The 14,443-nt window shown below is 45.9% G+C and overlaps 1 protein-coding gene across 1 annotated transcript in view; it reads right to left on the bottom strand.

The window, feature by feature from the left end:
• The window catches only part of ltk (leukocyte receptor tyrosine kinase), a 41,486-nt gene extending 40,219 nt beyond the window's left edge, over positions 1-1,267 (bottom strand). The window contains exon 1 of the mRNA XM_030356752.1: positions 1,021-1,267. Coding sequence (XP_030212612.1) covers positions 1,021-1,072 — 52 coding nt within the window. The 5' untranslated portion in view covers positions 1,073-1,267. The remainder of the gene's footprint in view (positions 1-1,020) is intronic.
• Positions 1,268-14,443: the final 13,176 nt, after the last annotated feature.

A 14,443-nucleotide genomic window follows, 5' to 3' on the forward strand; every position in this document is an offset into this window, starting at 1 on the left:
TATAGAGGATGCAGGCGGGCGCAGACGCAGACATCGGCCCAGCAGATCTGCCCCATAAGTCCCCTCTCTGGTGAATATCGGTTGTGTGTGATTGCATTGGGACCCACAAGGGATGGATCAACAAGTCTCATAATAAACTGGTCTCATATAAATATTCCATCATGCAGTTAGGAGTGCATTAGCTGTTGTTCTTTGATGTCGTGGAGATGTAAGGGCGAGCATGTGGCCTATTGAATCTAGAGAACTGCATGAGGTTCAGTGTAAATTAAAGACAAATACGTGCACTAAACACTGAAAGGGGGGCCCTGTTTCTGATTTATTTATGTGAAATGCACGACTGAAATGTGACAACTTCTATATAAAACAAAGACATGAAGGAAACAGTGCAGGATATGAAAGAAGAGCAGCAAGGCAATCAGACTGAAAGGTAGACCACATACCAGAGTGATCCATCAAAACCCGTCTTTTACACGCTGTAAATTCTAAGATTTGTTTTGCTTACATGACTGTAAGACTAGTTCATCTCAACAAGATGTGGCTGTTTCTTACAAACGGATTGTTTCCCCGACCACGAATTGTCATTACATTTTGAAATGGATTGTTGATTGTTATCATTTTTAATTACCCCCCCCCCCCCCCTACATTTGTGATACACCTTCAAGCATAGCAGTAATAAACTTTCCTGGGTATGGCTCATTATAAACCTTTAGTTATACATGTAGTGCTCGGCAGCCGCGGTGTAAATCAAAAGTCAGAAGTCAGGGAGCCTTGATTTGTAGCTTTTCTCAGCAGAACTGATATTTAAATGATTTAAAAGGCGTTTTTCAGTGAGATGTTTAAAATTAATCCAACGACGTAACATGATGCTAGCCTCCAGTATAGCGGCAATCATAACAATAGCTAACAATTAAATGAATTAGTCCTACATTAATTTAAAAGGTATATCCAAACTTACATTTTATTAAAAGCATTTTGGGATAGCTAAATTGAAACAGGAACACAACCAATTCTTCTACTTACTCATCCAAATTACGATGGGAAAAAAAGTTGTGTGTCTTTGAAGGTAATCCATGGCTTCTTCTCTGGAGCGGCTCCTGGGGAAAAGGGGGTTCCCGTCTCGTCACCAACGAGTCTAATGAAAGGATTAACTTAACTACATCAAACAAGTCCGTTTAGATGCAAACAAATCGGCCATGGCACACGTTAACGGCAATTGCTCCCGCTGCGGACGTCAACGCACTGCGATGCATTCCGGTGATGCTGATGCTGCAGCAGTCGGGGCTAAAATGACGACAATTCTCTCTCTCTCTCTCTCTCTCTCTCTCTCTCTCTCTCTCTCTCTCTCTCTCTCTCTCTCTCTCTCTCTCTCTCTCTCTCTCTCTCTCTCTCTCTCTCTCTCTCTCTCTCTCTCTCTCTCTCTCTCTCTCTCTCTCTCTCTCTCTCTCTCTCTCTCTCTCTCTCTCTCTCTCTCTCTCTCTCTCTCTCTCTCTCTCTCTCTCTCTCTCTCTCTCTCTCTCTCTCTCTGACTGTCTCTCTCTCTCTCTCTCTCTCTCTCTCTCTCTCTCTCTCTCTCTCTCTCTCGCTCTGACTCTCTCTCTCTCTCTCTCTCTCTCTCTCTCTCTCTCTCTCTCTCGACCCTATTGTCCCATCATATGTAATTGCTAATTACAGTTAATTACAGTTATTGCTAATTACAGAAATTCTGGTTTGTGTTTGTACATCTGATCTCACTTATTTTGCTTGTTAAAAATATAACAAAACGCCTCCCTTGGCTGATTGCTACTGAGGTGTCACAGAAGATCTAACAGCCCAGAGCACATGGAGCGGGAGTGGGTGTTCGGATTTCTATATATATTTTTTATGGGGCATCATGCTTTTCAGAAGTAGCCTACGGCGGTGAGTTTAGCCTTCATATCAATGGCTCCACTCCGAATGGCTGTGGTCAGTTGAGCTTGACCTCGTCATGATGCGTTAAAATCCACTAAAACTCTCCAGTACACTTCCCTAAATGTTGTTAAGATTGCCCTTTACCACACGCACGCACGCACGCACGCACGCACGCACGCACGCACGCACGCACGCACGCACGCACGCACACACACACACACACACACACACACACACACACACACACACACACACACACACACACACACACACACACACACACACACACAAACACACACTCCTCATATGGAGACAGTACAGTGCTGCTCTCATTAGGAGAGTGTTGCTGGTCACTGGTTCCCAGCAGCCGCAGCGGGTGGCTGTCAGGGGGGAGTTGAGTCTGGAGAAAACATGGCGTCCTCTACCTAACAACCCAGCCCTAGCGAGGCCCTCTGCTATTATAATAACAACGGGAGGATCACGCCTGATTCAAACAATGAGCTTACCTTTAAGGTCTGATGAGGATGTGGCATTATGAGCACAATAGAACAATGTTCTCAGGAACCTTCCTGTGGGAGTCTTCGATGACTGTGCTAATGAATGGAAGATGATTGCTTTGGTTGATTCCAGCCCTACTGTGTTGTTTTTCTTTTTACAGATGGCTACTTTCAATTAGACGTCAGACACGTTCTGTTACCACAGGGATGCAGGCTTCTACAGTGTAGAGGTAAGGAAGGAAGGTAATAATATTATTGTGTTGCTATCCTTACTCAAATATGTCATTCATATATTGCTGGCTATGATTACGTTTAAAAGTTTTTTAGTTTTTAATTAATTATAATCTAGCAGTCACTCCTGCTCATATCGTCAGTGATCCATGTAAGAAGCACGTATAAATATCGTATAAAGTCAATATTCCTTCACATCAAGTTATAGCTTTCCGATACCAAGTACGTATATGCATCTGTAAATGTTGGTTTATAAATCTACTGGGTCCTGAAAGAGCCTCTGAGCACAGGGTCTGCTGGGTCTAATGGGCCTTCAGGATCTAGTGGTTCTACTGGGTCTTCTGGGTCTAATGGGCCTTCAGGGTCTAGCGGTTCTACTGGGTCTGCTGGGTCTAATGGGCCTTCAGGATCTAGCGGTTCTACTGGGTCTGCTGGGTCTAATGGGCCTTCAGGGTCTAGCGGTTCTACTGGGTCTGCTGGGTCTAATGGGCCTTCAGGGTCTAGCGGTTCTACTGGGTCTGCTGGGTCTAATGGGCTTTCAGGGTCTAGCGGTTCTACTGGGTCTTCTGGGTCTAATGGGCCTTCAGGGTCTAGCGGTTCTACTGGATCTGCTGGGTCTAATGGGCCTTCAGGGTCTGCTGGTTCTAATGGGCCTTCAGGGTCTAGCGGTTCTAATGGGCCTTCAGGGTCTAGCGGTTCTACTGGGTCTGCTGGGTGTAATGGGCCTTCAGGGTCAAGCGGTTCTACTGGGTCTGCTGGGTGTAATGGGCCTTCAGGGTCTAGCGGTTCTAGTGGGTCTGCTGGGTCTTCCTGTGTGTTTGTGTGTCAGCAGAGGGGTTGAGCAGTTCGCCACCAGGTGTTTAAGACATCAATCCATTGTGTTTCTCTGGGTTTTTCTTCGACGTGAATCCATTTCTGGGTCTTCATCCCGGAACATCAAGAACTTTTATTCATGTCTGATCTAACTTTCTGTATTTACATACCACACACTTTGGGCTGCCTGTATGAAATGTTCTGCATAAATAAAGTTGGACTTGAATTCATTGCGAACCTGGGGCCTTCGTACCAGTGAAGGATGTATGGGGGCCCTGCCCCCTCCCCACTTCGGTTTGACACACCGCCTCCCCCTGCCCTCCCCAACGCAGAATCTAATCACCTAATGGAATTATCGGAAGATCATTAGAACGATTCCAGCGTGGAAATGAATGTTTTGTCTCTGATCGGACTGGAGGACGTTCCTTATCAGCAGAAAACTGATCAGAGAACTGAGCCGGGGGAGCGGAGAGACGATTAGTGGGCCGGCAGGGAGACAAGGAATCATGAATCAAACCCCAAACCCTCGGGTTCAAAGGACTCTGGTTCCTGTGGGAAAGGTTGGACTGGAGAAGATCAGTGATAATTCAGTATACGTCCTTTAATGTAAGTGGCGTCATGTCTACACATCAGATAGATTCGTTATGACATCAGGCTTCAAATGAATAGAAGAGACTATCTAATATCTCCTCTCTCCTCTTTCTTATCTCCTCTCTCCTAGGAAAGAGTTCAGCCTATCTCCTATCGCCTCTCTCCTATCTCCTAGGAAAGAATTCAGCCTATCTCCTCTCCCCTCTCTCCCAGACAGCTTAGAATCGTTTTTTTCTGTTTGATTTATCAAGGATGATAGATATAAAAATGGAATACATTAAGTCATTCATTATTTCCTACAGAACAGGTTATTTGAATCCATAACACTGAAGCACGGGATCAGTATGTATTGAACATCAATCTAACTGCGAGTCTCATGGTAGGAAAGAGGTCAGTCCAAACCGTATGAAACAGGACTCCAGTGTTTGTATAGAAAACAAAAAGAAAGGATTGGAGGAGACGGCAGAGGATTACCTCGCAGTACCTTGAGCGTTTAGAAGAGAACCGAGAGAGGAATATGGAGAGGAAAGAGCAGCCTGAACTCAGTGACATTGTGTGTGACATGCTAGTGTAGCCAATGAGAGGGGAGCTCAGAGGATAAGAGCCACGACGGAAAGACATCTCAAAAAGTGGGAATGGAAAGACGCAAGTGTGTAAGCGTGTGAGTGTGAGTGTGTGTAAGCGTGTGAGTGTGAGTGTGGGTGTGAGTGTGTGTGTGTGTGTGTGTGTGTGATTGAGGGGGCCTTGGAGTGGAGTCTGAGAGGCTGGAGATGAAATGAGGGGACAAGAGGGACGGCTGGAGGGACAGAGCAGAGCCAACTCCTTCAGGAAAGTGGTGGTGGCATGTCTGTGTGTGCGTGTTAGTATGTGTGTTGGTGTATGTGTGTGTGTGTGCGTGTGTATACATTAAATCCATCTCAAACTGTCGGGGACACGAGCATGTGATGTGTAGGTTTCTTTTCTTCAGCCAAAACCTTCCTGAGCCATTGTTCAGCTTTGGACCAGAACTACAACATGTGCGGGTGTTTGACTGCAGTACCATATTCACATGTAACTCCTAACCATTTATCAGCACTACACCTAAAGATATCCATCGGTAATGTACTCCCTGAAAATTAGTAACACATGGTCCACACATCGGAATACAGCCAGTAACAATTATCATCCAAATATTATTTTCACAGATACGTCAAAAAAGAGAAATAACAACTGTAATCAATAACTGTAAATCATCAATCAAGTTTATTACTCAAAATGGTCATGGAAACGTGTTTATGTAATGCTGAGAATTGATTGAAGGAATCCATGAATGAATAACATGAACTTGATTCTATCCACAGCTCAGCTCTTGCGGAGCGATGGAAACATCTGTCTACATAATTATGTAAAACGCTGCCTTCAGTACGAGAGATCCAAAGCCATGGACCGTGGCTAACGCGAAGCCACTACAAAAACATGCCAGTCGTTATAAATACAGATCATCTACCGCCCATACAAAATATTGTTTTATCAGATCAGGCTGGAGTCCTCTGTATCGTACTTAATGCCTTTCTCACACAAGCCACTCGGAGAGCTTAGAGTTGGTTTTGCATTTGGTCTCCATCTTCGTCTCTCGTACGCTCATCAGCGCTGAGGTAAAGGGCACCTCGACCACCTTACTCTCTCGTCAGCGCTCATGTGCATCTTCGGTATGATGTGCAGGCCCCATTGATTTTTCACATCATTACAATTCTTAAGATAGATTTGAATAATTACAGTGAGTGGCCCATTCTGGACCGACTGAACTCAAAGCCCACATAACAGGCCTCGCCCTTATTACATTATGTGATTGACTAACCCAAAATTGTTGTTGCTAGTTTGCAATAACTTGGTCTCGCAGCCGACCGCATAATGCACTTTATCTATTCCCGAGGCAGATTCCTGGGAGATTACATTCTCAGGCAGGAACACAGCAGCCAATGGAATGATGACGGCGTTGGAGAAAGCGAGCTCGGGCTCGGACCATTCAACCTTTGACCTGTGCTTACGTCCTCAGCTTCCTGCTCGTAGGATGGAGCAGCAGCAGCAGCATCCCACTTTAAAGTGATGTATGGCTGAAACCAGCAGTCATCACCTCACTCTTTATTCATGTCTCCACACATATTTCATCTACATCTTTTGATTTGGCATGACAGGCAGATTGTTCATCAAAATAAATGGGTGAAACCCATTTGTTTGCAGCTACGATTCACCGTCCAGATGTGGAGTGACATACTGATTGACATGGGTGAACCATTGTTTGTCATGGTAACACAGGTGTCATTATGGTCCAGATTATATTGTAAACACAGGTGTCATTATAGTCCGGAGTACATTACACACAGCAGCAGATGTTTCCAGGAAGGGAGATAGATAATATCCAACTTCAAATGTGGGATTTATAGCTGTGGAGCCATGTGTTGGACCATCTATTACACATAAATGATGGAAGATGTGGTGACGTTGACCCGAACAAACTGATTTTTGACAACTTTGAATTACTATAAATTACTGGAATTATTGGCTTATTATGTACATCGGCAGTAATCGTTGACATTCGTGTTGACAAAGTCGACATTTGTCCCAGGACCCCACATGACGTTGATCTCAGGACCATATTGAGGTGGATCCCTGCAGGGGGGCTGCTCAGACTCTCACCAGGAACACATGGTGCACATCAATAACTCCCAGCTGAAAGTATGAACGCAAACATAGCATGGGCTCTGCAGTCTGAGAGGGTGCACGCACTCGCATGTGAACCGCATATGTACATGCGCATAGTCAGACAACCACACACACACGTGCAGAAACACACATCTTTGATCAGACATGCTCACACACACACACACACACACACACACACACACACACACACACACACACACACACACACACACACACACACCCACACACCATCTCCTGGCCCCCTGGCGTCTGAATGCTGGTTAAACCCACAAAGCCTTAATATCTGCGGGGGCCCCCTGCTACTGACCCACTGGGAGAGCCCCCCCATCCCACCCCCCGGGTCTTGACTCCCCCCTGAACCTGGACTTGGTGGTCCCGTCCCCTCCCTCTGATCCTCCTCCTCTCCCTCTCCCCTCCTCTCCTCACCATCCCTCTACTGACTGGAGAAGGGAGGAGGAGGTCTGGAGTGTCTGGAGTGTTGTATTGATTATGTCTGGAGTGATGTATTGATCCGCCCCCCCACACACACCCCACCCAGAACGGGAGCGGACAAGTTGGGAGAGCGAAGGAGGAGGAGGGTGAGAAGGAGTGGAGAAGAAGAACGAGAGGAAGGAGGCGGAGGAGGGAGAGGAGTGGAGAAGGCTATTAGAGGAGGAAGAGGAGAAGGGAGAGGGAGATCAGAGGACAGGGTTGGAGGAGGAAGAAGGAGGGGCGCAGTAGGATGAAGGAGGGAGGAGGAGGAGGATAATGGGGAAGAGGACAAACAAGGAGGAGGACAAGTAGATGATGAACTCCATTATTCACTAAACAGAGCTAGCATTGGTGTGGATTAATCTCTTCAAGGTTTCGAAGCTAAACCCCGAACACATCCCAGCAGTCCTTCTGTGGCTCCTGGCATTGAGAACAGGCAGAGAGGAGCGAGGGAGGAATCCCCCCCCCTTCCCCCCCGTCCAGTACCATCACTCAGGACGGGAGGATTCAGGGGGCCAGATGTATGATAGAGATGTGTGTGTGCAGTTGAGAATAGCAAAAGGTAGTTCTCCTAAATAAATCACAAATTATCTCATCAGCTTCATCACTTCAATCCCCCCCCCCCGCAAAAAAAGAGCTGCACAAAAAGAGTAAACGTCCATTATGTGTGTGTGTGTGTGTGTGTGTGTGTGTGTGTGTGTGTGTGTGTGTGTGTGTGTGTGTGTGTGTGTGTGTGTGTGTGTGTGTGTTTGTCAGTGTGTTTTATTGATGTTTTTAATTGAAAAGGATTTTCCTGCTTGATCTAAGGGCTGCAATAAAGCTTGGCCTGTTTCCAAAAGTCTGCCTCAGTTACAGGGAGTCAGACACACACAAATGCACACGCACACGCGCACACACACACACACACACACACACACACACACACACACACACACACACACACACACACACACACACACACACACACACAAAAAAATAGGCATTAGCATAAAGCTTTTGCCCTTAATGAACACTGGATATTGACTCCCTTAATTGCAGAGAGAGAAAGAGACAGAGCAAATGAGATGCAAACTGAGGAAGAAAGATGCTCATGATTTCAATTAGTAATCGACTGCTTCTGTCTGACCTGTTGTCTGTAGACCTTCGCTGCCTTAATGGAAGCTTAATGGAGTGGCTATGGATCTATGAGAATGTTCTGTCGATACATTAAGCTGTGTTTAACGTGTCAGTGAATACGGCATCAGTGATGTTGCTTCAATCTCACTCATGTTTTACAAAATCAGCATCATTTTCATTCTGTTCCATAAACTGCTCTATTCATTACAATGTCTTTTAATGTGTTAGCGTGACATATTTCTATCAACTTAACTAGAGAGGGTCTCTATGATAACGAATCAAACATTTGTATTTTTATTATTAATAACATTGAACCCCTTCATTTCTTTAAAGCACCAAATTGAACACAGGTCCTCTGTACACAAAAACATGTTTGACATTTGTGATAACATTAATTAACCAAGATCAACCACAACAACATCTCAAAGCAGACCTTTCCCTATAGTCCCTATAGTTACAACCGTTTATAGACCGGGTTCAGGGTTCATGGGTCAGGTCCACCATCTATGGGTGGCTGTTTGAGTCCAGGGAGACCACTGCTCAGCCCTAAGGGAAGGCAGGCTCCGCTACCTGGGAATATTCAATCAGACAACATCCGTCCCACCCTCACCCTGACCTTAACCCTCACCCCTCACCCTAACCCTTAACCCTGACCCTAAACCTAACCCCGACCCTAACCCTCACCCCCACCCTGACCCTAATGCTAACCTTGACACTAACCCTAACCTTCACCCTCACGCTAACCCTGACCATAACCCTCAACCCTCAAGCTAACCCTGACCCTCACCCTCAACCTCACCCTGGGAGGGTTAGGGTTCTGCAGAGGGCCAGTCAGAGTCAACCACACTTCTGCATAACGTTCCTTGTAAATAACACAAGGAATCCACAAGGAACGCAGGTGTGCAGAGGTTTGCTGTGACTTCATTGTGTGACTGTGTCCTGATTGGGTCATTTGGGTTTGATGTCCGAGAATGACCCGATTCACACTGAACACTAAATCATGATCAGCAGGGTAAATCTGTCTGGGTAATCATGCACATATAAGCAGGCACAGCACCATAAAGTAGCAGAAATATATGTAACGATCTGAAAATAATGATCGCCCCTCCAGCCTTAATATAGGTCTGTTCTGATCATCACACGCATGCCAATCTCAGCCTCGCTTCAAATGATTTTGCCTTTAGCATAGCATGCCTTTCATGTTTCAGATACACACACACACCCACACACACAGACACACACCCACACACTCCGATCGGCAGGCTGACGACAGACGCAAACCCTTTGTTCCACGCACACTCGGGCGGACACACACACACACACACACACACACACACACACACACACACACACACACACACACACACACACACACACACACACACACACACACACACACACACACACACACACACACCAGTCCATCACGCAGAGTGCGGTGGACAGGCCTCCCCCCAGCGCGTTGCTAGCGGTCTTAGATCAGCGGGGGCTCGCTGGTGTTTGAAATCGTAATCTGATGAGCTCACACTCCTCCTGCTGGGCCGAGCCCCTCGCACTGGATCTCTCCCTTGTTGCCCGAGCGCTCAATTATTAACCTCCCTCCAGCTCCAGAGAACGAGGAGCGGGGAATGGAGCCTCAGAGCGGAGGGGGGGGAGGAGCTCGGAGAAGGTTCAGCAGCAGGTACGCTCACCTGCCTCAGAGCGGGGGGGGGGGAGCACGCCAGGTGAAGCGTCGGCACGCCACGGGGAGACGCTGATGTAAGTGAGTGACGTAGTTGAGTGACGTAGTTTACTGTGCATCGTCTCACTCCAACTTTATGGGAAGGGGAATATCTATAATAATTGAAACAGATGGTCAACACAACCGAAGGTATCCAGAAACACACAACGCTGGAAGAGCTCACACACACACACACACACACACACACACACACACACACACACACACACACACACACACACACACACACACACACACACACACACACACACACACACACACACCACTGGAAGATCACACACACACACACACACACCACTGGAAGATCTCTTACATACACACCACTGGGGATCACTCACACACACACATATACACAGACACACACAAACACACTCTTGCAAGATCACACACACACACACACAATCCTGCAACATCACTTATACAGACACACAGCCCTGCAAGATCACTTTCACAGACAAGACTGTAACTTCATTCTCAAACACACACACCAACAAAGAGAAACACACACCCACTCCGACAAGATCACTCCCACACACAGAAACGGACCAACAAACAGAATCCCACACACACCTCTGCAAAATCACTCCCCCACACACACACACACACACACACACACACACACACACACACACACACACACACACACACACACACACACACACACACACACACACACACACACACACACACACACACACTCGCACGACCTATCCCACACCACACACAATAAAGTTTGAGAAAAAGCTATATTCAATTTTTTGTTCCATGACTTTTTTAAACATACACTTCATGTTTACTTAGTTAGCTGTAACTTTTCCTTGCGATAAAGCTAATTGAACAGTAATTACTTAATGATTCAGTGTGTCGTATTGAGTGTCGTATAGGTTCCCCAGGTCGCTGTAGGTAGGCAGGTAAATGTAGGCCATGTTTGCGTTTCCCAGCCGGTTCGATGCTTGTTGTGCCGTCTGCTGACTAGAGGTTCTCAGCCTGAATGCAAGCTTTGTCAGAGCGATCTGCGGCAGAACATCATATCCGCCATCTAATGGAATCACATTCACCAAATTATAACAAGGGCTAATGTCATCAGGACCTGGTGACAGTCGTTAGGGCCCCTGAGACACGCACGGGCCTCTGGGAGGGGAGAAGGGTGGGGGGGGGTATGGCGTCTCATCTGGACTTTTATTTTTCAAATCTGAGAAACGGTGCATTGGCAAGTCATGAAACGTATTTGTTCGGCATTTTTATGATCATTCTTGTTTTTGATTGATATGTTTTGCATATGAAATTCGATTTGGTTTTGTTGCATTTTGATTGCAGTGTTTCGTATGGCTTGAAACACAACGCTCCACCGCACACACACAGAAGAGACCTGACCTCATCAGTTACTTGTTAAAACGGCACTACACCGAGTGCAACATGTGATTAACATTGCAGCCTCATATCTAATGTAGATTCCTTTCTATGGATATGAATAAACCATATCCATAACTCCATGTTCCTCCTCAAGGTTAATCGAGTCCAGCTTTCATTTTTTCTGTGATGTTACAGAAACATAGAAGGTATAGAAATGGAGGATTAGTAAAGCTCAAATTAATCCTTGACATTTTTTAAATGACATTGAAAGTGTCAAAGAATATCATGACAGCCTTAAGGTACAGATCTGTGTGTGTGTGTGTGTGTGTGTGTGTGTGTGTGTGTGTGTGTGTGTGTGTGTGTGTGTGTGTGTGTGTGTGTGTGTGTGTGTGTGTGTGTGTGTGTGTGTGTGATGCACAGAGACTCGCCCAATACAATTGCATGTGTTTATTTTCTATCTCTCTCTCGATTTGTACAATTAATTATTTTGGGCGGTTTTGGACCCAAAGACATAGAAGTCTATTCTGTGACCTCATCAATATTATTATCCTCTTTTGTGACGTTCAGAGATTGATTTATCGTCAGACAGGAGCCAGAGAGGCGACTGAATAATAGAAACCAGAAGTAATGAATGGCATAAAGACATGAGAAATTATTCTTCAGTTTGACTTGTTCTTCCTTTCAGATTTAAGTGGTTTTCAATCAGTGACCTTCATGGTTGAAATAGACATTATTAGTAATACCATATATGAGTAGTATACTTTATATATTTTACTACTTATATTATAAGTAGTAAAATGAAAATAGTTGTCCAGAGGCACCTAAACACAACCCTTTTAACCTTTCAGTATCATTTTATCAATCCATTTAATAAACTTAAATCTAAAGTGTAGTGGCCGAGTCCAAACTAAACGGGGAAAAGAATGATTCAGATCCTATGAAACACAAAGCTGGAACAGAGTTCCTGCAGCCCTCAGACCCGCCTCCATCCAGGACTACCTTTAAATCACGGTTCAAAGCGTTTCTGTTCACCTTCGCCTTCGGCTCAACTATCAAAGCACTTTCACCATAATATTATAATCTAATGTCTTTCTTGCATTCTTTTGAGTCCTGCTTCATGTGTCTTTTATGGATTCTAATAAACCGAGTAATTAAATGTATTTTATGCGCTGTTTGAAACCCGGTTTTATCTCATCGTATGACCTGTTTTTATGTGAAGCACATTGCGCCTGCTTTGTGTATGAAGTGTGCTGCATAAATAAAGATGACACACATATATATATATATATATATATATATATATATATAAATAAATAAACCAACATATGTACTGTTTATATATGAGGTCGGCAGAACAAAAGACAGAATGGGTAAGATGTTTTGTAACAGTTGGATGCTGGAATGCGCTGGTGGTTCCCGCTGTGATGTGGGTCCAGCAGGCCCCAGGCCCCGGGGCCCTGTTCTGGGCCTCAGCTTGAGACTGGCTGGCTGTAGCATTAGCATTAGCCGCTACCAGGGTGGTTGCTGCTGCTGGGACAGATGTGAGGACTAACCCTCCCGTTACGGGGGTGAGGGAGGCGGGAGGCCGGGGAGGGGGGGAGGGGGGGGAGGGGGGAGGGGACAAGGAGCGGCCAAGCATGTGGGAAAGTGAGTGAGTGATTGTTAGAGTGGGTGAGTGAGTGCTAAGAGTGAGTGAGTGTTAGTGAGTGAGTGAGAAAAGGTTGAAACATATTTTGTAGTTCTATTTTAGTTGGGCTTCAGTGAGTTCTTAAAAGGGACAGTACGGGTCTGGGGGTACCAACAGATGTTTGAGTAAAGCCTTGAGTGGCGCTTGCGATGGTTTGATCACCAGTACCTTGACCTTTAAGCGATTTAAAGCTCATATCATTTTACACCACTATAATTCAATATAAATATGTATTCATGTTCTTTACAACATTAGTCGAATACCTGCATGGACTGTTACTAAAAAGTGCTTTCCATGACGATGAAATGCTTCTACTACTGATACTGAAGTACATTTATCATCACCTTTATCGACGTTTACTAACGTCAAATGTTTAATTGAGGACAAACGAGTCAGACGCGATTAGAGCTTTTCCTTTTGAGAGAAAACCCACGATGATTTTTCCATCATTAGAAGTTACAGCATATGCTGTGGCTTTCTGCTTTGATTCCTCATTTAGCTTGCATAAGGGCATCTGGTCCTCAAAACTAAAATGTCACGAAGGACGTAGTTACGCACTCATTAGAGGCCATTATTCCATGTTAGTAACCCATAAAACCACACACCGTTTTATTGCTTTGTAAGCCACTCAGGTGTATGGGCCTGAATCACTGAGCGGCCATCTTTGTTCTGGGGGCGGGAACGGCAGTTCTTCCTTCAGTCCCCTCATGCAGCGAGGGCTCAGAACCAGAAGGGCTGCTGGGGGAGTGGCTAGCTGTCAGCCAGTGTAAACAATCCTGCTGCATCATCAGATGTCCTGGATCTCATCCTTAACAAGCAAGTCTTTTGTCCTTTGCTCACTTAATTAGTAATAATTAAATGAGTAGTATTAATAATTAATTAGTAATTCATTTGACTGCTTGGGTCTCGACCAAAGAACCAAGCAGCCGGCGAGGCTGGAGCCCAGGAGGACGCCATGCTGGAGCGATGAGCGGCGGGGCTGCGAGGACCCGGGGCCACGGGCCCCATGTGGTGAGGGCCACTTATCACACACCCTAAAGCACAGGAATGCGTTGGTTGTGAAAGCTGCTCACAACAGGGGGTCCGCGTTGAAAACGTTCCCAGTGTTGGGAGTGATCGGGCGACCTGTGTTTCACATTAAGCTCCGTCCTCCTCCGTCTGCTTCCTGCAGCGGGTGGAGACCATCTTGCCGTCGGTCCCGATGGCAAGACGAGCGCAGGACACAGGCAGGCCTTTGTCATCGCCTCGCCCCCCCGCGGGCGTCTTCTAAATCTGATCTCAGACGAGCAACAGTGGAGCCAGCTTCAATGGGAAAGTAATGTGACCCATGTTGCTGCGGATTAGCGGGATTCG

Source organism: Gadus morhua, chromosome 5 (assembly GCF_902167405.1).
Source record: "Gadus morhua chromosome 5, gadMor3.0, whole genome shotgun sequence".
NCBI classification, from domain to species: Eukaryota; Metazoa; Chordata; class Actinopteri; order Gadiformes; family Gadidae; genus Gadus; species Gadus morhua.